At 51.2% G+C, this 21663-nt stretch overlaps 1 protein-coding gene across 10 annotated transcripts in view; it reads right to left on the bottom strand.

Moving 5' to 3' along the window:
* ERI3 (ERI1 exoribonuclease family member 3) overlaps positions 1-21663 on the bottom strand; it is a 129542-nt gene that overhangs the window by 53056 nt on the left and 54823 nt on the right. For all 10 annotated transcript variants that reach the window (XM_088835242.1, XM_088835243.1, XM_055403826.2 and 7 more), the window contains one exon: positions 5059-5131. In XM_088835242.1, coding sequence (XP_088691368.1) covers positions 5059-5131 — 73 coding nt within the window. The remainder of the gene's footprint in view (positions 1-5058; positions 5132-21663) is intronic.

The following is a 21663-nucleotide window of genomic DNA, read 5'->3' on the forward strand; positions in this document are numbered from 1 at the left end:
CTGATATTCCCCAGTGTTCTGTATTCGGCTCTCGTTTCTTCTCATCTTAATCACTCCATTCCATGGCTTCAATTATCACTCACACATCAATAATGCCTCCAAATCTGCATCTCTTATCCAGACCTTATCCCTGAGCCCCAGGACTATATTTTCAAATACCTTCTCAAAAGCTTCACCAGAATGCCTCAATGGCATCTAACTCAACATGTCCCTCACTGAATTCGCCTTCTCTTCCAATCTCTACACTTCTTCTTCCATCAACTCGGTAAATTCATTCCAATTCTCCCAGTAGCTCAAATCATAAACCCTGGAGTCATGATGGTCTCCTTCATCCTCAACCGTCACAGCCAATCGGTCACCATTTCCCATCTATTTTACAGTCAGTTCTGCTGTAACACTCGTTTTGAAAGAGCAAGTTTGTTCCAGTTCAACTGGAGTATTAGGGGACGATTCGGCATAACACACACTGTGCATTTATGTAAGACTCTGTCCATAAACAATATAAGATAAACACAGGAAACTACACCCAGCTGAACAGAGCTGTGCAAGAACATACAAAACGTACACATCCCAAACACACAGCAGCTACCTGGACCACCACTTGTGCCACAAGCCACATCCATCTGGTTACAATCTCTGGTTTCAGAGAACTCTCGTTCTGCCACTTCATAGTAATTCACAAGTTGCAAGCCTTCTCATGTTCATTTCCACGCAAACTTCAAGCTTTCTTCAAGGTAAAAATGCCATACTTATTGTAGTATTTGTGTATTTCTTAATCATTTAATGCATGTAAAGTCATACCACCCATAGTTTTTATTTTATTGCATTTTTTATTAGATTCCCATCTCTTTTCATGTGCCACTGATGAAGTTTGTGAGGACTGTGCTCCTAACCCCATTTTTACTGCACAGCTTTCCACAGCATGGGGATTTGCAGGGAGGCGTATGTTCCACCACAGGAGAACTGACTGTACCATTTAATACTCCAGACTCAGTCCATTTCTCTACATTTCCACTGCTATCACTTCAATCCCAGTAACTATCATCTTTTGCCTGAACTAAGCAACAGTCTAATTCTCCATGGTTCTTAAGTAGGTACGGTACCTCCCCATTCCAGCTTTGTCCAGGCCACTGGAAACATATGTTTGTTTGGGGAAGCGGGGGTGGCATTTTCAGTTATCATAGTGAATTGGAGAAGGGCACTCTCCTGGCATCCAACAAACAAGGGCTGGGGATGCTACGAGTTCAGCCCTGCTCCCCACACAATGATTTGCCCATCCCAACACGCCAACTACAGCTCTATTACTGGTCCCCTGTTTCTACTAGCTCTCTCTACACTGCAGCCTGAGAGGTTTTTTTTCAAAATGCAAATCAGATGATGCCTCTCCTATCTTCAATCATGTCCCCTCACCCTAAGGACAAAGATCAAAACCTAAAGTCTGGTCTACAAGGTGCTGCCTCCCCTCCAGTTTCATTTCAGGTCAGCCTTCTCTCCTCCCCACATTCATGTGCTTCAGACAGTCATTTGTCCAGCAAATAATGATTACACATCTACCGCGTGCCAGGGACTATCCAGAGGACGCAAGAGGGAACACAGAGACAAACATTCTCCACCCTCACGGAGCTTACATTCTAACTCCATGAAGCTGCCAGCTTCTCTTCACCCAAAGCCGTGCCATATGTGGTCCCCTTTGCTCAGTCGATTTCTGCTCATCCCCCAGGTCTCAGCTCAGGCCCCCTTCCTCCCCCTTATCCCACTAAGTCAGGTGATATTGTCCTATGATATCCTATCATATCCCTTGTGATATGATCCTATGACTCTGAAGTTTTTGGTATTATAACACAACTGAAATTGTTTATTTAACATACGTGTTTTCTGTTCTATCCCCAGGGCCCAGCACAGTATCTGGAACACAGAAGGCACTCAAGAATATTTTGCTTGTTTATGCAGATGCCTATGTTTATATATGTGCATGTGCCTTTACAGTTTATGAATATGTATATATGAACACATTTGTACTGGTATATATTTTCACGTTTCTGCACATGAATAGGTATATACACATGTATTCAAGTATGGATACACGCACACAGTTTTGGGTACTTGAGTGTATTCACTCACATGAGTACACATGTATATCTATGTGCAGGCGCATGTGTGTATACACTCTTCTGGCCCCTCAGTGACAGCTCTGACCTCCTGGAGGCCGCTGGAAGCAGGGCCCCAAGTCCTCTCTAAGCTGACAGTTCAATAAAAGCATAGATCATTCAATGACATTCCAAATGTCAGCAAACACTAGTTCGCTCCTCTCTGCTACAGGGAAAGTAAGTGGAGGCGGGAGAAGTGGAGACTTGGCCCTGGAAGAGTTGCCCTTCCCCAAGACCACCCATTCCACCTACGGACAGGAGAGGGCAGCTGAAAGACCACATTCTGACTCTGCTCAGACCGGAGGCCTCAGTCAAGCGCGGACAGAGACCTCAGTCCCAGTTGCTCGCTCACTCAGCAGGTCTAGGTGGCCAAGCAGAACTGGAGCCTCCCCATTCTTTTCATGGGGCAGAGCCCTCCTGGGACACTGAGGAGAAGAAAGGAAGGGAAGAGGGCAGGACAAAGTAAGGTCAAGGATGGGAGAGAAGCCCAGACAGCCAGGGCATGGGTCCCATGTGGGGAAAGAGGGTAGGAGTGAGGCTTTTATGTGGTATTCCCACAACCTTGGCAATGGCCTCTCTGGCTTAGCTTTTCTCATTGCTCTTTTTAGGGGTGCAGGAATCCCTGTGCAACCTGCACTAAGTCACGCAGTATAAAGGTCAGAAAGATCGCCACGTGCCTGGACCTCCAGGGTCCTGCAGCCTCCCTGTCTTGAATGGCTGAAGAGGACTACAGTTGGGTCATCTTTCCTGCTGGGCCCTCAAGCACAGCTAGAACACAGTGTGGCTGGAGAGCAGAAAGGAAGGAGTGAGACCCCTGGTTTTTCTTAGACCTACGCGGTCTACCTCCCAGGAGGCGATCACAGAGTCCTTCGTTTCCCCTTCTAGGACTCAGCACAGTCTGGCAGAGTACCAAGCTGAATAGGCTTAGCACAGCTCCCTCCAGCGCCAGCAGCACCAAGGTAGTCCCAAGTGGCAATGTTATCACACGGGTCGGCTGGTTTCCTGCCTCTCTGCCAAGGAAACTAGAGGCAGGGAGCTATCCATACACCAAAAAGTCTAGTGAACTTCACAGAGCAATTGTTCATGGTCAGCGCTCGCCTCGCCTGGCCGGCCCTTCACATTGCATTTGCAGAGACCAGCAAGCAGCCTCAGATGCACTCTGACAGCTGGCACGCCGTCTCTTCCAGGAGCACGGGCCTGGCCACACCCGCACGCACAGCCCTGCCAAGGCCCGCGTGAGAGGCCTTCTCTGGAGCCAGCTCTCAAGGATCAGTCAGCCAGCTAGCAATTGCTCACTGGGCATACACTCTGCACCTAGCCTTGATCTGGCCAGCGGGGCCACAGAGAGGAATCAGGCTCAGTCTCTGCGCTTTGGAGGGACACGCCTGCAAGGAAACACATGGATCCAAAGATCATGGATATCCAGAGTGTCAAAGCCTTAAGGCAAGAGATCAACTTCTGAGCTTCTCAGCCCAGGTGAGACCTGAGCTGAATCATCAAGGAGAGGGAATATGCCTGATGAAGATGACTGGGGGTGCTTCAGACGGAGAGAAGACCTCAGGCCGAGGCCCAGAGGCAGGAGAGCCTGGCCTCCTCAGCCCCAGCTGGGAGGCAGTAGGAAGCTATTGTTCAGCTGCAAGGAGATCAGCAGGAGAGGCGGGGAGGGGTCAAAACATAGACAAGACAAGCCAGAGGGCAAAGGACGCGCACACCAGGGGACAGCAAAGGAGCTCACACACACACTGCCACAGAGCACAGCTGCCCCGAGACTGACGGAACAGAGCCCAGGGAACAGAGCCCAGGGTGGTTGTCTTCTGCTGCTCCTCCAAACGCTCGATGCCTCCAGTGCCCCCACACACCAAAGAATGCTACTTCCCCTATGCACAAGGCCCCTCTCCCCAGTTCCCGCCTTCCAAGAATGTCCAGTTCAAGACCCTAATCCTTACAATACCAGAGGGCCTGGCCCTCTAAGACCTCTCCTTCTCTGAGCACCCCTCTCCCCCCACCCCTGGGGAATCACTATTCTGACTTCTGGTGTGTTCTCCCTCCTCTGAGCTTCCTGGGAGTCACTGAGCTGCTCAACGGCACAGGCTCCCGAGCTGCCCTAGTCTGTTACCCTTCCATCAGAGGGATTCATGGGAGTCAAGCCTCCTGAGTGGCCTGGGCCTCCCACAGCCAGGATCCTAAGAGCAGGGATCTGGGAAGTCTATTCCTACACCTCCCTTCTTTGGCTTACCTAGGAAGTACAGGACACACCAGGAAAAGTACAGCTTTCTGGGCGATTCATTCTCTGCCAGGGCCCACTTTCCTAGCTGCACAGGGTCCCTCCTGCCCCACAGCCTCAGCACCCACTCCCCAGGTGCTTGGTGCTAGGTGAGTGCCCACGCTCAAAGGGAAGTGGGCACTAGTGTCCACAGCCCTTCTCACATGAGCAGGCTCAGCTGGGGGTAGGCAGAACCAAAGCCAGCCTGGACCAACTCCACCTTGCCACCAGGAGATACCAGGGCCAGTCAGGAGAGTCAGAGGTCACACTCCAGATCACTGCTGGCACTATCCCAGAGGCCCAGCTGGGACCACGTCCCTACTAGAGGCAATGCAGCTCAACCCAGAGGGGGAACTCTGAGCAAGAACTGGAAACTCCCCTTAATCGGGACTTCTCTGCACATCTAGGGAACACCAAGTGTCAAACTCTACCCAGCAGCTTGGTCCCTTAAGCAGCTCCCCACTCTCAGAAATAACCACAACCTTCCATATTAGCTAGGGAGGAGTACTGAGGAAAGAAAATAACGAAAAGAAAAGAAACGAGAACAACAAGATGAAAAGAATAGAAATGAGAAAAGCAAGCAAGAAGGATGGAGTGTGAGGCAGAGGAGAGCCCGAGGACACATGGAGAGGGACTCAGACACAGTACCTTTTTCAGGTTAATCCACTGCTTGAAGTAATCTGCTACTGGCAAGCCCAAGTACTGGCACTGTCCTGGGAGCCTGAAGAAAGAGAGGGAGGAGAGAACAAGTTGAGCAACCCATGTCGCAGGTACGGAGTCTTAAGACTGGAAATCCAACAGAGTCTATAAGACAGAGAGACCCCCAGAGGCTAACAACCCTTCAACCATGGGTCCTACCCCACCCAAGAAAGGACCCCACCTTCAGCACCCTGGACACCAGGCTCCAGATGCAGCCCTCAGATCCAAATGTGAGAACCTGGAGACTCTGTTCAAAATAATATCAGACACCTGCTTTCTGACGGCCTACGATATTGCTGAGTTTCTTACTTACATTGTCACACTAATTCAGAGTGACGCTGGAAGGTGGTAGATCTGTACACTTTATAGATGAGAAAACGAGTCAGAGAGGCTACCCAAGTCCCCACAGCTAAAACATGGTAGTGCCAAGAAGTGAACCCAGGTCCGTCTCATTCAAAAGCTTGTGCTCTTTCCAGTGCAACAGGATATTCTCATTTTGTTACACAGAGCGGCAGAGACTGAGGCAGGAAGAGAGAGGAAAAAGAGCACATGGTTTAGAGACAGCTGGGCAGGGCCTTTGCCTCCAACAATAAGCTTTCTGTGATAGCGAAGAGAGAGAGAAAAAGATGTTAGAATGTAAATCTAGAGTCAGTTCTTGATTTTTCTTTAAATTATAATTTATAAACTCTCCCCTTCTAGCTGATGATGCTATTTTGCCTACACAAATCCATTCAAACACTTATCAAACACTGATGTTTAATAAGAGTCAGGCACTCAGGACTCAAAAAGTAAAGCTTAATTCCTGCGCATGAGGGACTCACAGTTTGTTCAGCAGAATGGACAGTAAAAGAAATAGATTAAAAGCCTTAAGTTAAAGCATTGGGGTACATGGAAGGATGGAAGAAGATACAGCTGGGGAAGATCATAGTTTTCTTGCTAAGAGGAGTTTGGCCACAGGCAATAGAGAGCCTCTGAAGAGTTGTGATTTACAAAGACAGTTCTGGGGGCAACAAAAACAATACACTACCAAAGCCAAGTAGTAGCCAGGAGACTAGACAGTAGCCGTAGAGACAGTGAGCAAGCAACAGAAAAAAAGAGATGTAAAGGAAATCTTGGTGAGCGAATGAGAGAAAGTGGTGGAACCCAATCCAGAGGCATGTGGCTGGACCAGCTTTGTGCTTCTTACTGAGACAAAGTTAGGGGCACAGAGAGCATATGTGACAACGCAGATGAAGCCAATCAGCATTTAGTCAATTTCATTACTGTTTTTAAATTCTCTTCATACAGTATCTCCCTAGACCAGGCAGCATCCCACCGCCTTCCCTCTACTAGCCCACCGGATGGAGGCATGAGTTTGGGAATACGATTTGAGAGGTATACCTGACGCCTGCTAAGCAGTCAATACCTGTTGTTTGAGAGCCCTAGGAGACATTTGGCAGTGGGATGATGTCTAAGAGGCAGATGGATATCCAGTTTTGAAGAGAGATCTGGCCTGGAGATATAAACTGCTGAATCACTTGTGTAATTTAAGTAAAATTAAAGCCACGAGAGAAGACAAGATCACCCAGGAAGACTATGGAATGAAAGGAGCAGAGCGCCCAGGTTAATGTTTCACAAAGCTCAGTCAGTAAAGAATCTTCCTGCAATGCAGGAGACCTTGGTTCGATTCCTAGGTCAGGAAGATCCTCTGGAAAAAGGATAAGCTACCCACTCCAGTATTCTTGGGCTTCCCTTGTGGCTCAGCTGGTAAAGAATCTGCCTGAAATGTGGGAGACCTCAGTTCAACCCTTGGGTTGGGAAGATTCCCCAGAGAAGGGAAAGGCTACACACTACAGTATTCTGGCCTGGAGAATTCCACGGACTGTATAGTCCATGGGGTCACAAAGAGTTGGACACAACTAAGTGACTTTCACCAATGACCACAAAGCTTTGCTGAGCTAAAATGAAATGAGGCCACCTGTACCAAATCAACACCAGACAAGGAACTCACTACTACACACAGCAGTCGGCTCTAACTGTGGACTCCTCCAATTAATAGAACATCCTTCCTTAATGCTAAACTTTAATCTGTCTTTTGTAATTTCCACCCACAAGTCTGAGGAACGTCTTTAGAAACTACAGAGAATGAGACTTCCATCTCTTCCCTGCAGAACCTCTCAAGATGCATGAGCCTAGGGAGCTTCCCTCCAAGTTCCCTTCTCCAGGTCACTTAGCCTCAGCTCCTTCGAGATAACGTGCCATGAGGCAGGACTCACCCAACCCACCTCCATGCCCAGAGGGCAAGGCTCCTTGTATCAGACAGCCAAGGTAACACATTCTCTTTGGACCCCATGTCACATCACCTGGGGCCTCCCCGGTGGCTCAGATGGTAAAGAATCCACCTGCAATGCAGGAGACCTGGGTTCAATCCATGGGTCAGGAGATGCCCTAGAGAAGGGAATAGCAACCCACTCCAGTATTCCTGCCTGGGGAATTCCATGGACAAAGAAGCCTAGCTGGCTACAGTCCATAGGGTCACAAAAAGTCAGACATGACTGAGTGACTATACTTCAGACTTCAGATCACCTGTGGTCAACCTAAAGGGTGATGAAAGCAAGCTTACCCTTTCTGGAATAACTGATTTTTGAGCCTAAAATGCAAGTCATTAATGTCAAATGCCATAAAGCAGTCAAGTAAGAGAGAGCTGAGAAAAACCCAATGAATTTGACATCAGTGGGCTGGTAGGGACAAAAGGCAACAGGTGACGTGTTGAAGAGTGAGAAGAAATGAAGTGGATATCACAAGCAGAAACTCCCTCTTTAGGAGGTTTGGCAACAAGAATACAGTTGAAATGACTGCTTCTATCCTAGAAAGTGTTAGGGCAGCCAACCTTCCCTCCACTACTCTTCAACCATTTGACAGACACTGCTGCTGCTGCTGCTGCTAAGTCGCTTCAGTCGTGTCCGACTCTGTGCGACCCCATAGACAGCAGCCCACCAGGCTCCCCCATCCCTGGGATTCTCCAGGCAAGAACACTCGGGTGGGTCACCATTTCCTTCTCCAATGCATGAAAGAGAAAAGGGAAAGTGAAGTCGTTCCATCATGTCCAACTCTTTGCGACCCCATGAACTGAAGCCTACCAGGTTCCTCCGTCTATGGGATTTTCCAGGCAAAAGTACTGGAGTGGGGTGCCATTGCCTTCTCCTTGACAGATACTAATGGGAGTCAATGCCTATGTTTTAGGCTACTAGTAAAGTAAGCATTTACTTTTCTAAGACCTGAAATACCTTACCAAGGGGAAGGTTCCTCTCCACACCCAGATGACACAGTGACACTAACTACAACCAGTCAATTTCCTGGGAGAGAAAGTCTGGCTGAGATCAAGAGGATGAAGGGGTATCCAAGTAGGACATCTCCATGTGGGAACCCATGACCAAGATTATAAGGAAATGAGGCAAGATTCTGAAAGACAAAAGGCAGCTTTAGGAACTAGAATGTGGTTGCCTAAGACAAAGAACTGTAACGTTTGGGTAATTTTCTTATTCCCTTCAATCTTTCTTTCATGTTCCTTATCCTTGGTGTTTGTGAAAATGCTTGCTCAGGTCAGCTACTTTTAAAACATCACATTTAAGGAACGTGAGTGAGGGGAGCCACTAGAAGCAGCAGAATCTGCAAAGGAACACATCAGGGGACTGGCCGGGAAAAGGCAAAGGTCCAGGGTCACCTATCACACTCCCCAGCACCCTCTGGTTCATTTAGTTGACCCAGGCCAGGAGTGCTCTTAGCTGTGGCTGGCCCTGGGAGAGGAAGGGCTCCCTCTTCAGCAGGATTTCAAGGGCAGATGTCAACTGTCGACTGTCAGACAGAAAGTGTCCTCTACCCAGGCAGGAAGTGTCTCACAGGATCCTGCCTGGTTCTCTTGAAGGAGGATAGACTAGACAGATTGTCAGGCTGAAGACTCGGCTTCAGACATGGCTCGGTGGCATCTGGAGTGCCGCCTGGGCCCCTTGGCTGGCTGAAGCAGAGAGCAGCAGGACTGTTACCCTCACTCGGGGCTTGCACAGTCACCTGCAGGTACACCTGCCGTTTGTAGGCTCACAGGCATTCCAGTGGGTGAGTCCCCCAGCTGAGGGGAGGTCCCAGCTCTGAGACTTCAAGACACAAGCAGTCCACCTGCTACAGGTGTAGCAGGACCCAAGCCCATCTTCACAAGAAACACAGAGCTACATGCCAGAACTTGAACTCCCAGGTGCCTCATGGGGAGACAGCTAGCTACACATTTCTATGGCAGAACCCTAGCCCAGCTCAGACAGCACCGAGAAACCCCGTGAGGAAGGGTAGGTGAGAGGAGTTGTCATCCCTTCACAAAAGAGGAAACTGATGCCCAGAGAAGAAAAAGGACTGGCTTGATCAGACAAGAAGCCAAGGGCAGAACCAGAAATGGGATCTGAGCCTTCCGACTACACAAGGCATCAGTCATGGAGATGCAGTCTCTACAAATCCCTAGGAAGGCAAGGTCTGGGTTTCAGAGGGGTAGGTGGCACAGTGGTTGGTGCTCAAGGTCACTGCTGGGTCCACAATTCTTGGGAGCATAAGGCTACGGTCAGTGGGTACTATTGGGCACGTGGTGCCACTAATTTGGAAAAGAAAAAGGTAAGAGTGCCCCTGGCACAAAGGGCCTGAATGCTGTGAGTTTCTACCAGACACTGATCCCAGGAAAAGAGCCACTGGCAGTGGGCCCTGGACTAGCCTACGGGCATGAACGTGCAGGCAGGTTTATGGTGCCCAGGCCTCCATGCAGCTGGGATCACTGGGCACAGAGCTCCTCAACTGCCCAAACATCATCTGGCCATGCTTATTACTGCTGCCCAATGAAATTTTATGCACCAAGTCCACAGGTGTGATTTCCCCTTCTTTATGAGGGTCGGAATGACATCACTGATGGCCAATAGAAAAGAGCCAATTATGTCCAGGCCATAAAAAGGAATGGGAATTTTTTTTCAACCAAATCAAAACTTCCTTCAGCCTCATGAATGCAAGGGGCCCTCTTTAAGGAAGCCCCCCACCCCAGTCCTGCCTGTGGGCTCTAAACCAAGGGATATGACTGCTTTCCAAATACTATGGGGCCTAGGGCCAGAAAGGGGCTCCACCTTTGGTGTTTACCATAGGGCTCATCTCTTATCACACTGGCCCCCAGGGTCATCAGAACAGACCATGAAACCTTCCCCTCTGAGGCCTGACTGGCTCTCTGCTACTCCATCCAGGGGTAAGTCAGAAAAGATGGGGTACTCCTTAAGTTCCCTTACTACTTCGGCTAAGTAACAGAACGCAAAGAAAGCCCTCTCCTACTTAGAAAGAAGAGTATGGGAGAAATAAGGGTATAAGAAAACAGTCCCCTCAATAAGCATATAGCACAGAGCAAAGGGAGCCCCACCACCTGCAGCCCCGTGCTCGGGCTAGGCCCAGACAGCCCTGATGGCAAACAGGTGTGACCAGCTAGGCGCCAGCCAAGGCAGGGGACTGGCTCATTAAGGGAACGCCACCCTCGCTAATGGGTATGGGCAGGATGAAGCCATTGTTAGCAAGGGTTCAGCTTTGAAGAATGGGTGACACAGAGCTGGGGGGCTCTGCTAGAACTGCTAGGCCTCAGTCGAGGGGGCCAGCAGCATCCATGGAGGTCTGACAAACAGACTGGCAGACACCAAGAGCCAGGACCAGCCAGAGAGCAGGCACCAGTGCTGGCAGAGATCATGTACACTCTTCCTTCTGGGTGTCTTTCTCTGCAAGTCTTAGGGACGTGCAGTGTCACTCTCAAGCCTTTAAGAGGAGGAAGTCATCTGAATCTAAGGGCTATATTTGACCCCTCTCAGCTTCTCTGGAAAGGCTGTGGCACCCAGATCTCCAAGTGATGTAGGCTGTCATTTCTTGTACCCAAAAGCACATATCGCTCACCTACAAGGGCAAACTATTTTGTTCCACCTGATAGGCAGAAAAGGGGGGGTGTGGAGGAGCAGAGGCAAAGAGCTGGGAGAAAGGCCCTGTCTTCTTTAAAGTCATCTAAGAGCACAGAGGCACGGAAGGCCAGCCTGGGGAAAGCGGAAGTGGCACACCCAGCTGACCGGTCAGCGAGGGAGCTCCTGTTGAGAGATCACCTGTGAGGGGTGTGGGGCTCGTTTCCACGAGGGGCTCTACTCTTGTTCATTCTGATGCAAACCTTCCCACAGATGCTGTCACTGGCTGTCCTGCACCTCGGCACGCATCTCCTAGGCTTGTCTCCAAGTCCCACCGAGGCTGAGCCTCAGGAAAGTTCCCCTTCTCCTGGGTCCCAGCCTGGGAGTCCTAGTCAGAGCCCCACAGTCAGCACGACATGCGTCTGCATCCAGCTCAGGCAGGCTCCCGGGGCCCAGGCAGCACTTTGCTGGGGACGCAGCTCTTTGTCTCTCCTGTTTCCGTTTCCCCACCCAGAGATGAACAGACCCCGGGTGATAAACAGCCCGCCTTTCATGATCACTTTTCCTCAAGTTGAGGAGAGTAGCTGGTGATGGATGGGCTAGAATTTGGTTATCAGGAGGGCTGTCAGCCAGAGGTGCCCATCTCCTCCCCCACTACACAGGGCATCATTACGCTGTGGCATCGAGGTAAAATATGAGCAGGGGGAGAGAAGGAAGCAAGGAAGGCTGGGCTTCCTTCCCTGTGTGGGCAGGCTGGCTTCCCAAGGAGCCAGCTGAGCGACAGTGAGAGCAGGCATGGGGCTGGGACCTTCGTTATCTGCCCATGACACCTTTTATCTCTGCACAAATTGGTCCTTCCGCCCCCACTGCATCCTCTTAGACAAACAGAGGCAGGTACAATGTGGACCACTGCAATCACATAGCAATTTAACCCGAATTAGTGAGAGGGTCAAACCAGGAAATAAGGGTTTCTCATTTCAACAGGTTCCTTAGTCTCTGCTCAGAACCACCACACTGCAGGAAGGAGGGGGGAGAGAAAGGAGACTCATAACTGAATTCACTCACTTGGCCTCTGCCGATGTATAAAAAATTAATGCCCGAGCCTCGTACTTATCAAAGCCGGCCAGTCTCCATCTCACCTGCGAGACACACCATGGTAGAAGACACAGCCCAGCCACTCCTGGCCAGGCAAGGACAGGGAGGGACAGGAAAGCAACGCCTTGCGCCAGCAATGCCTACTAGAAACCTCCAGGATAATGTGTGGGGAGTGGGGGAAGGAGAGGGGCAGCGAGGGTACAGGAGGTGAGCACATCAAAGATGATCCTGGACAGTTCAAGAACACGCTTCAGGGCTTCCCTGGTGGCTCAGTGGTAAAGAATCTGCCTGCCAATGCAGAAGACAGAGGTTCGATCCCTAGTCCGGGAAGATTCCACATGCCATGGAGCAACTAAGCCTGTACGCCACAACTACCGAGCCTGTGTTCTAGAGTCAGGAGCCACAACCACTGAAGCCCAAGCACCCTACAGCTGTGCCTCGCAACAAGAGAAACCACTGCAGTGAGAAGCCTGCACGCTGCAACTAGAGAATGGCCTCTGCTCACCACAACAAAGGAAAGTCCGCACAGCAATGACGACCCAGGCAAAAACAAAATAAATTAAACAAAACAAACAAAAAGAATACACTTCAGTCTACAGAGAGAAAAGACATTCTGGCTCCACCTGCCACCAGGAGATGGCCAGTAACCCCTCTCTGTCTGTCTGTCTGTCTCTCTCTCACACAAACACACACACCCAGCTCTGTGCTGAAAGTGAGTAACACCTGCCCCCCTCACACACACAGAGAGAGCTGTGCTGAAAGTGAGAAAGCCAACAGGAGTGTGCGCGCACACACGCACACACACACACACACACAGAGCTCTGTGCTGGAAGTGAGTAACCCCTCTCTGTCTCTCACAAACACAGCTGTGCTGAAAGTGAGGAAGCCAACAAGGGTACTGACAGCACTGACAAGGCTAAAAAAGCAGGGAGTGGAGGAGTCACTTCTGCTCCCCAATCACTTCCCCCACTATAGACCCTGGAGCTAGAAGGGCCCTTGATGGGGAAAGGACCAGGTCTGAGGTTCTGCCACACTAGGAGAAAACTTGGTCAAGTGACCATGTGTCCCCGGGCAAGTTATATCACCTCCATGACCTGCTCTGTGAAGGTTAAAGGAGCCAGCCAAGGGAAACATTTCATAAATAAGCACTTACAGAAGGGATCCTGGCTGTAAGGAGGTCAGCTGAGACCAAACCTGCAACTGCCTTTGGAGACGCTTCCAAGCCACCTGCATCGAGAAGACAGCGCCTTGGTCAGGAAAAGGCTCCTGGAGAAGCTTTCTGGGGATGACAGTCAGGGAAATCCAAAACCACTCAACAGTTGCCAGAATGAATTCCAAGAAGCTTGGGGATGAAGCGAGGACTTGTGGATGAAGAAGGCACCTTGGTACTCACTCTCCAAATCTAAAAATTCAGCATGCAAATAGGAGGCAACAAAAGCCAAGGCTCCAGTCTACACACAAAGTGGGAGAACTTTCTACCTCAATTGAAACCACATATTTACAAGTATCACTGAGATCCAGGACCCTCAGAGGGCCGAGGCCAAGCAACCGTGATTCCTAGACATGCAGAGCTTTCAGGACCACTTAGGAGATAACCATAGCAAGAATCTAATGATCACTCCACGAGAGACTGCTGCGAAAAGGCCATCTCATTTCTGGGGATGGGAGGGCAATGCTAGGGAGCACTTACAAAAGATTCTGCTTCAATCCCCTCTGCTCTAACACACACACACACACACACTCACTCTCTCTCTCTCTCTCTCCCTCTCCCCCTCTCCCTCCACTCTTCTCTGCCTGCCCACAGCCCTGGGAGGATGCACTGCCGACTTCTCGGCCCCCTTGGCCCCCACACTTGCCCCCATCCTCTGGGACGGCTGCAGGTTACAATTCCAACCACAGGCTTCAGAAAGATGATACACTTGCCGGAGCCTGCAAAGGGTCAGGAGAGAGTACTGTTTGAAATACCAGCGTGACAGCTGGCTCCTTGTCTGTCTCTTCCTCCCCCACCCCCCTCCCCAAACTTGTCATGGTACAAGAAGTCTATAAGCAGCCCATCAGCTTTAAATATCAGTGTGCGTGAAGCAGGAGCACGAGAGCGAGGGAGCGGGAAGCAGACAGCGCGCGCCTCTGTCGCCACTGCCTGTCAGGGAACACTAATGAATTTCACCACCAGCAGCCATGCCTTAGATGGGGGTGGGGGTGGGGGTGGGGAGTTTTCTAGGGAGAACTCTCACAGTATTAAAACGTCTCTTCCCAAAGCCCTGTGAATAAATGCCACTGCAGAACCAAGAACTACGCCCGCCACTAAGACTCAGGGCAAAGGAGGGAGAGGGCTTGGGTCAAGCCCCAAGGTCTTCCCAAAGAGGAAGGGGAGTGCAAGTGTGAGGCTGGAGCGAGCCAGCTGAGCCCCCCAACAGGAGGTGACCACCATCAACCATGTTGATCTCTTAAAGGCCTTGGGATGCTTGGCTGAGAGGACTAGGAGGACAAGAAGAAAAGCCTCGTGCAAGGAGAGTACCAGTCGGCCAGACTCACTCCCTTCCCGCTCCACTTCCCAGCAACTTCAGCCAACTCACTTCACTTGAGCCGAGGAGCGAGGGCTCCTAGATCACTCCAGATCTAGGGGAGGTGGGGTGGGGAAACAGGAGCACCAGTCGGCCCCAAGAGGAAGCTACTTCTGCCACAGACGTCAGGAGCCAGAGCTCATTATGCTCTCCATTTTACAGATGACGAGTGGAGGCGGAGGGAGTAATGGGACTTTCCCAAGATCCTACAGCTAGCAGGCAGTGGAGTCAACACTCAAACCCAGGTCTCTTTCACTTCTGAAGGCCCTGCTCTTTTCACAGTACCACACGCCTCTCTGAGGAGGGGCTGACCACTCACTGGCTCCTGAGTGCCCTCAACTGCCAGGCCCTGCCCTGCCCTTCCCCTCCGCTCCCTTCTCCAGAGACACATGCATCTCTGACTGGCATGGGCCACAGCTGCCATGTAGCACAGGGCTGGGCACCAGGCCAGGGTGAACCCAGCCTGGCAGAGCAAGCCCTGGGCATGAGCCAGGCCATCACCTGGGAGACTCCACAGCTCAGAGGGCATGGTTGCAGGCAGAAGCCTTCCCTCGGGTGTCCTCCATACAGCCCTGCTCAGCAGTGTCTGATCTGGCAATGACCTGCTGTACAGGGGGCAAATGACATTTAATTTCCTCTTGGTTTCCCTATGGTACAGACTAAAGGCCGTCACCTGCGTCTGGGTCTGGCAGCACACCTGGAAGTGTTCCCAGACATGCTGCTCTGGAGAGTTCCCAAACAGAAACCAGAACACAGGCGGGTGCAGAGGGACGCCCCATAGGCCAAGCTGCCCATCCTCCCAGAGAAAACCAACCTCAAATCCCCACAGGCAAGCAGATGTTCCAAAAGGTTCTGTTTGTGTATAGCGCACCTCCCCGCGCCATGGCTTTCTGGCCCACTTGCCACCTATCTCTATTCCCATTTCTCCCTCATGGAGCCCACATAAATAACCACACACAGCACACAAGAGCCACAAACACCCTGTGGAACATAGAACATGCGCCTCCCCAGTGCCACAAATATGCCACAAAATCAAATACTGTGTATCTCGCCAGCCCCTCTCCAGTGAAAGGAGCCTCTCCTGCTGCCGTTCTTCCAGGGAAAGGGCACGGTGCCCACCTGTGTGGCTGCGAGAAGTGCTGGAATGGCTACCAGGACTTGGGCAGGTGGAATGGCAGAGGCCCCAGTAGGCAGGAGGGAGTGGGGTTGGGGGAGGAGGGTGGGCAGGTGCTGGGAGGTTTCCAGTGCACTCTGGTCAGTGTCTCGGATGGTGAGCTCTTTGCTTTTTCAGTTCAGGCACCCTCTAGCAGTTTGAGCGGTCTCCAAGATACCTCACTCATCCCCTACTAGAGTCTCCATCTGGCCTATGGCCATCTTGAGCCTTTGCCTGGGCCCTTGGCCCTTTGCCTGGCCTACAATGCCCTCTGGAGGCACCACAGAGAGCATCCTGCAAGCATTCGGGATGCGGCAGGCAGCCTGACCTCTGCTTCAAGGACACAGCTGTTCCCCTCACCCCACTGATCTCTGCCCCGATGCCGGCTCCCCTGACTCCTTCAGAATGTGCAACCTAGCCTACAGAGTCACACTTCTGGGGGGCGTTTTCAACTGTGCTCCACGGAGCTCCAGCATTCTAGGAGGGACGTGGAGCTACTCTGTGGACTGGTGAGGGTGGGAAGAGGAAGAATGGGCAGGGTCTTGCCCCAGCGTCAAAAAGGACAGCTCAACTTTTACATATTTTGTAATACTGGGCTTCCTTTAACATTTTCTTTTGTAAAAGTTTCCTGCTAAAAATGCCACCATTCGATCTCTGCTGTGCTGCTCTGGGTTTTCAGGGCATTCTTTGTGCATCTCCTCTGCAGTGTGTGTTTTCAGGCTCTACCTTACTTATTACTTAGCCTACAACTGGTTTTGCATACGCTGCTCCTTCTGTCCCGATCACCTGGTGGTCCCCAGAGTCCCCAGCACAGTCCTTACTGGGCCCAGAGCCACTCTCAACAGGGGCTCACTTTAGGCTCCTGCTGGAATATTCTTCCAGGATACACAGTGGCTAGTGTCTTCAACGGCGGTTTCTAACAGTATTCCTCGGAAGGCAAGAGTCGCCGTGGGTGGTTAACTGGCATCTACAGGAAGGTCCCAGTGAAGACGTGTGGCATGCGCCACTCTTAAAGCACCAATTGCAGCGCACCTGCTGCCATCACCAATCATCTAAACCAACCAGGGACCGAGGAGACTTCTGTATCTGGCCAATCTCTGAGCAAAATGCAGTCTATTCCAATAGGAAATACCACTCATTACAAGTTTCCAAGCCACAAAAGTAGGACCATTGGAACATAGGATGATGTTCCTCAGCCAAGTACTCAAGGGTCTGCCCCTTCGAGAGGAGTCGCTCGTATGTGAGTGCTCAGTTGTGTCCGACTCTTTGCGACCCCATGGATTGTGCCCGCCAGGAGTCACGAGTCCCACAGTTCTGCTTATCGGACTGGAAATAGGCAAAACCCCTTAGCCCATCAACCAGGCCTGCCTCCTGGGTGTCCTCCAGCCAGTTCTGGGGAGTCTGGGGAGTCGGCAGCAGGAAGACAGGGGACCGTGCTCCTCTGTGCTGAAGCCACTTGTTAATAGGCCCCAGATTCCCTCATCCCCGGGGAAAAGGAGGCAGCAGTGAGCCCTCTCCCTCCCTCCACACCCCCCCACCCCACATCTGCCTCCCAGCAGGGCCAGGGAGGAGAGCCATTAGCGTGTGCCTCAGCAGACAATGGGGAGGAGAAGTCTCCAGAGCAAAGGACAACTGCAGCAATTAGAATGCAGGGAGGTTCAGAAGCTATTTAACTGGGTGACCCTGAGGTCGCTGCATCTGACTCCCATCCCTGGATAAATATTGTATGAGAGGGGAGGGGGGCCAGCGAGGGAGCCAGCGGAGTGCTGCTCCTCCTTCCACTCCTTTCCCCACCCCACACAGCTGCCTTCAGCCACACACACCAAGAACATTATTTACAGCCCTGACAGTCAGAGCAATCACTCTGCTAACCAAGAGGGAATGGACAAAGTCGACTTACCCAAAATTGACTATGGCAATTGAAGAGGAATCCAGGGCTGTGGGGGAAGGGAGCAGAGCCAATACTGAGATGTAAAGCTTCTCCCAGATTATAGGTCCAGCTAGTATGAATACTCTCCATCGCACCAAAACTACCAGCAGGTGAAGCTGGCCCCAACTGGTAGAGAGTCATCAAAAATGAAGCACCCTTCCCCCTTTTTGGGGGCCCCATAACAGAAAAACTCCTGGATCTCATCACCACCCAGGCCAGGCTCCTCTGCCCTCCACTATCTCCCAGTTTGCTCAAATTCACGTCCATTGAATTGGTGATGCTATCTAACCATCCCATCACACCTAGGTGTTCCCTAGCAAAGATGGGAGTCCCAGCTACCTGCCCAGAGGAAGCCACACGCCTCTTACTTATCCAGCGGGTCCCTCGGCTGACTTAGTGGGTTAAGGCCACGAGCAGGAAAGTCAGACAAAGCAGCAAGGGGTCAGGGTGGGGGAAGAAGAGGAGTGTCTGAGCATGGGCTGCGCCTCAGCCCCCACGTGCCGCTCCTCCAGTCCTGCTCTAATGCACCCTGACATGCCTCTGAAGACAGAGAGCTGTTTGCAGTCAGCACCGTGATTTGTTAGTAATTATTTCCATGGTGTCACATTGCTGTCACTCTGTTAACAAAGAGACAGGCTGCCTCGGGCTGCCTGCAAGAAAGAATCGCAGAGAAAAAGGCCTGTCAGGCTCCCGGGACTCTCTGGGCTGGCTGGCTTTCTTCCCCAAACCAACATCCTTGCAGGCTTTGGAAGAAACAGTTTTACAGAACTATCAAGTCTGAGTCGTGTCACCCGTTAGCCAGGGACAGAGAATTTATCCCACCCGCTCACAGGCGCCCTTCCCAAAGCCCAACAGAGCTAACTAAGCCCCCAGAGTCCACGGATCATTCAGGCATGGGCCACTCTGCCAGCGGCAGCCTTGGGTTCCCTGGCCCACACCTTCCCAGCCCTCTGCTTCCTGACTTCCTCCTCACTGGAGTGTTCACAGCCTCCTCCGTGCTCTCAGGAGCCTGATCACAGTGACCAATTTTAGAAGCAGCCGCCTCGCTGGCATGGATGGTGGTTAGGGAATACACAGTGGAAGGGCATCTTCCCTCCTTGAACCTACCAAACACCGTTCAGGACCAAAGATGCTCAGGTGCCTGAGCATCTGTGAGGAGATCCTCTCTGAGCTGCCTAGATCGGGACAGAAGCCGCACTAAGGCAGCTGGTGGTTTGCTTTAACACAAAGTAATGTCTACATTACCCTGGCTGGGAATTAGAGAACAGATTGGTGAGCGCTGACAAAACAGAGGTCACTCACCTTACAGGCATGGAAAGTTGGAGATTAATTCTCTCCTCTCACAGAGGGAATCAGACTCCAGGATAGTGGAAGGAGGCACCAATCTTGAGAAACCCTTTCATTGCCAAGCAGCAGTAGCAGCAGCAAAAAGGAAGACAAAAGCCCACAAAAGTCTGAGAGAGGCCCTGTCAAGGTGGCAAGGGCCACTGCCACTCAGCTCCTACAGAATCCCAGGGGACAAAGGAGCCTAGACAAGATGCCAAGTCTCCTGGCATCAGCATCCAAAAGACAGGGCAGTGCTGGCTGCAAACACTGAAATGAAAGCCCCCTGAAGGCAGGACGTTCGGAAGTTTTATCTGTTTGTTCACTGCTAAGTCTTCAGTACCTGGAACAGTATAAGACAGATCATGGACATTCAATAAACACCTGTTGGAAGAATAAATAAATGGGTGACTAGGGCTCAAAGTGGAGAAGGCAATGGCACCCCACTCCAGTACTCTTGCCTGGAAAATCCCATGGATGGAGGAGCCTGGTGGGCTGCAGTCCATGGGGTCACTAAGAGTCGGACACGACTGAGTGACTTTACTTTCACTTTCACTTTCATGCATTGGAGAAAGAAATGGCAACCCACTCCAGTGTTCTTGCCTGGAGAATCCCAGGGACAGGGGAGCCTGGTTGGCTGCCGTCTATGGGGTCACATAGAGTCGGACACAACTGAAGTGACGCAGCAGCAGCAGCAGGGCTCAAAGGCCACTTCCACAGCCCTGGGGTCAACCTCTATCATGGGGGTTCAGAAAAGAGGGAGGCCAGTGCAGACTCCACAAGGGACAGGGAAGACCACATGTCTAAGGGGCTGGAATTAGGTTTAAAAGGATGAGGGAGATTAGGACAAGCTGCAGGACTAGGCAGATGCTCGTATCAGATTGAACATTCACATACTCACTTGATAAACATGAATGAAAAGACCAAAAGAAGGTATATAGTCCAACAAAAGGACAAACTGCAGTATAGTAATACAATGGAATCCTACCCAGCAATAAATAGGTTGAACTACCAATACATACAACGACATGGATGAATCTCTTGTATATTACATTGAGCAAAGGAAGTCAGACTCAAAAGAGTACATCTTGTATGATTCCATGTATATGAAAGCCAAAAGGAAGAAAATGAGCCAAAAGGAAGAAAATGAGCCAAAAGTAACGGATGTCAGAATAGTGGTTACCTGGAAGGGGGTAGGCGTTACTGACAGAAGAGGGGCACAAGGAAACTTTCTGGGATGATGCAAAAAGTTCATCTTGGTTTGGGTGGCGCACAGGTGTATACATGTATAGCAATACGCTGAGCTGCCCATTTCACACCTGTATACTGGATGCACCCTACTGTACTTATTTCATACTTCCATTTCTAAAAAGATAAAATTTTTTTGGTTTTTCTTTTTTTGACTGTACCACATGGCATGTGGGATCTTAGTTCCCTGACTAGGGATCAAACCTGAGCCCTCTGTGTTGAAAGTGTGGAGTCTTAACCACTGGACTGCTGGGGAAGTCACAATAAAAATTTTTTTTTTTTAAGTTGGGTCTCAAGAGTCACGCGAAAAGTATCTCATCCATACAAAAATATTTTCTAGCATCAGCAGTAGAAGTTCAGGAGTTCTCCCTGGAGTTCAGGACACAAGCCCCCCATTTTCCACTCTCTATTTTCCAGAGGCCATCACTTCAGTCGTGTCCGACTCTTTGTGACTCTGTGGACTGTAGCCTGCCAGGCTCCTCTGTCCATAGGATTTTCCAGGCAAGAACACTGGAGTGGGTTACCATGCCTGCCTCCAGAGGATCTTCCCAACCCAGGGATTGAACCTGCGTCTCTTACATCTCCTGCATTGGCAGGCGGGTTCTTTACCACTAGTGCCACCTGGGAAGCCCTTGCCAGCAGACAGAAGGGCCCAAACGAATGGCCAAGGCCTGCAAAGGTCCGAAACTGTTCAAAACACAAAGCAGTGCCACCCGAGTCTTAGCTGGAGCCTCTATTCCAGACCACGAGGACTCCACAGAGGTAGAGCTGGCACCCTGGTCAAGCTCTGAAGGAGCCTCTCAGATTCTGCCACGGAGCACAGAATCAGAGTTCAGACACTGCCCAGAAGAGCCACAGACACAGAAACACTCTGTCTTCCTGACAAGCCAGGAAGAGACCAGCTGACCTACTCCAGCCCCAGGTGATGGTCAAGGTCTGAGTGCCTATGGCCCCTCCTGCCAGCAAGGAGGCGGCGGTGAGACCCCCAAGGATGGTTGAGGGGCACTCCATCCATCAGATCGGGGACCAGACACCTGGCAGCCACACTCACCTCGGGACCAATGAAGCAAGCAGCATCGGAGAAGGCAATGGCAAGCCACTCCAGTACTATTGCCTAGAAAATCCCATGGATGGAGGAGCCTGGTAGGCTGCAGTCCGTGGGGTCGCTAAGGGTCGGACACGACTGAGCAACTTCACTTTCACACATTGGAGAAGGAAATGGCAACCCACTCCAGTGTTCTTGCCTGGAGAATCCCAGGGACGGGGGAGCCTGGTGGGCTTCCGTCTATGGGGTCACGCAGAGTCAGACAC

This window comes from Moschus berezovskii, chromosome 4 (genome assembly GCF_049115385.1).
Source record: "Moschus berezovskii isolate FMDL1 chromosome 4, NW_MosBer_1.0, whole genome shotgun sequence".
NCBI lineage: Eukaryota > Metazoa > Chordata > Mammalia > Artiodactyla > Moschidae > Moschus > Moschus berezovskii.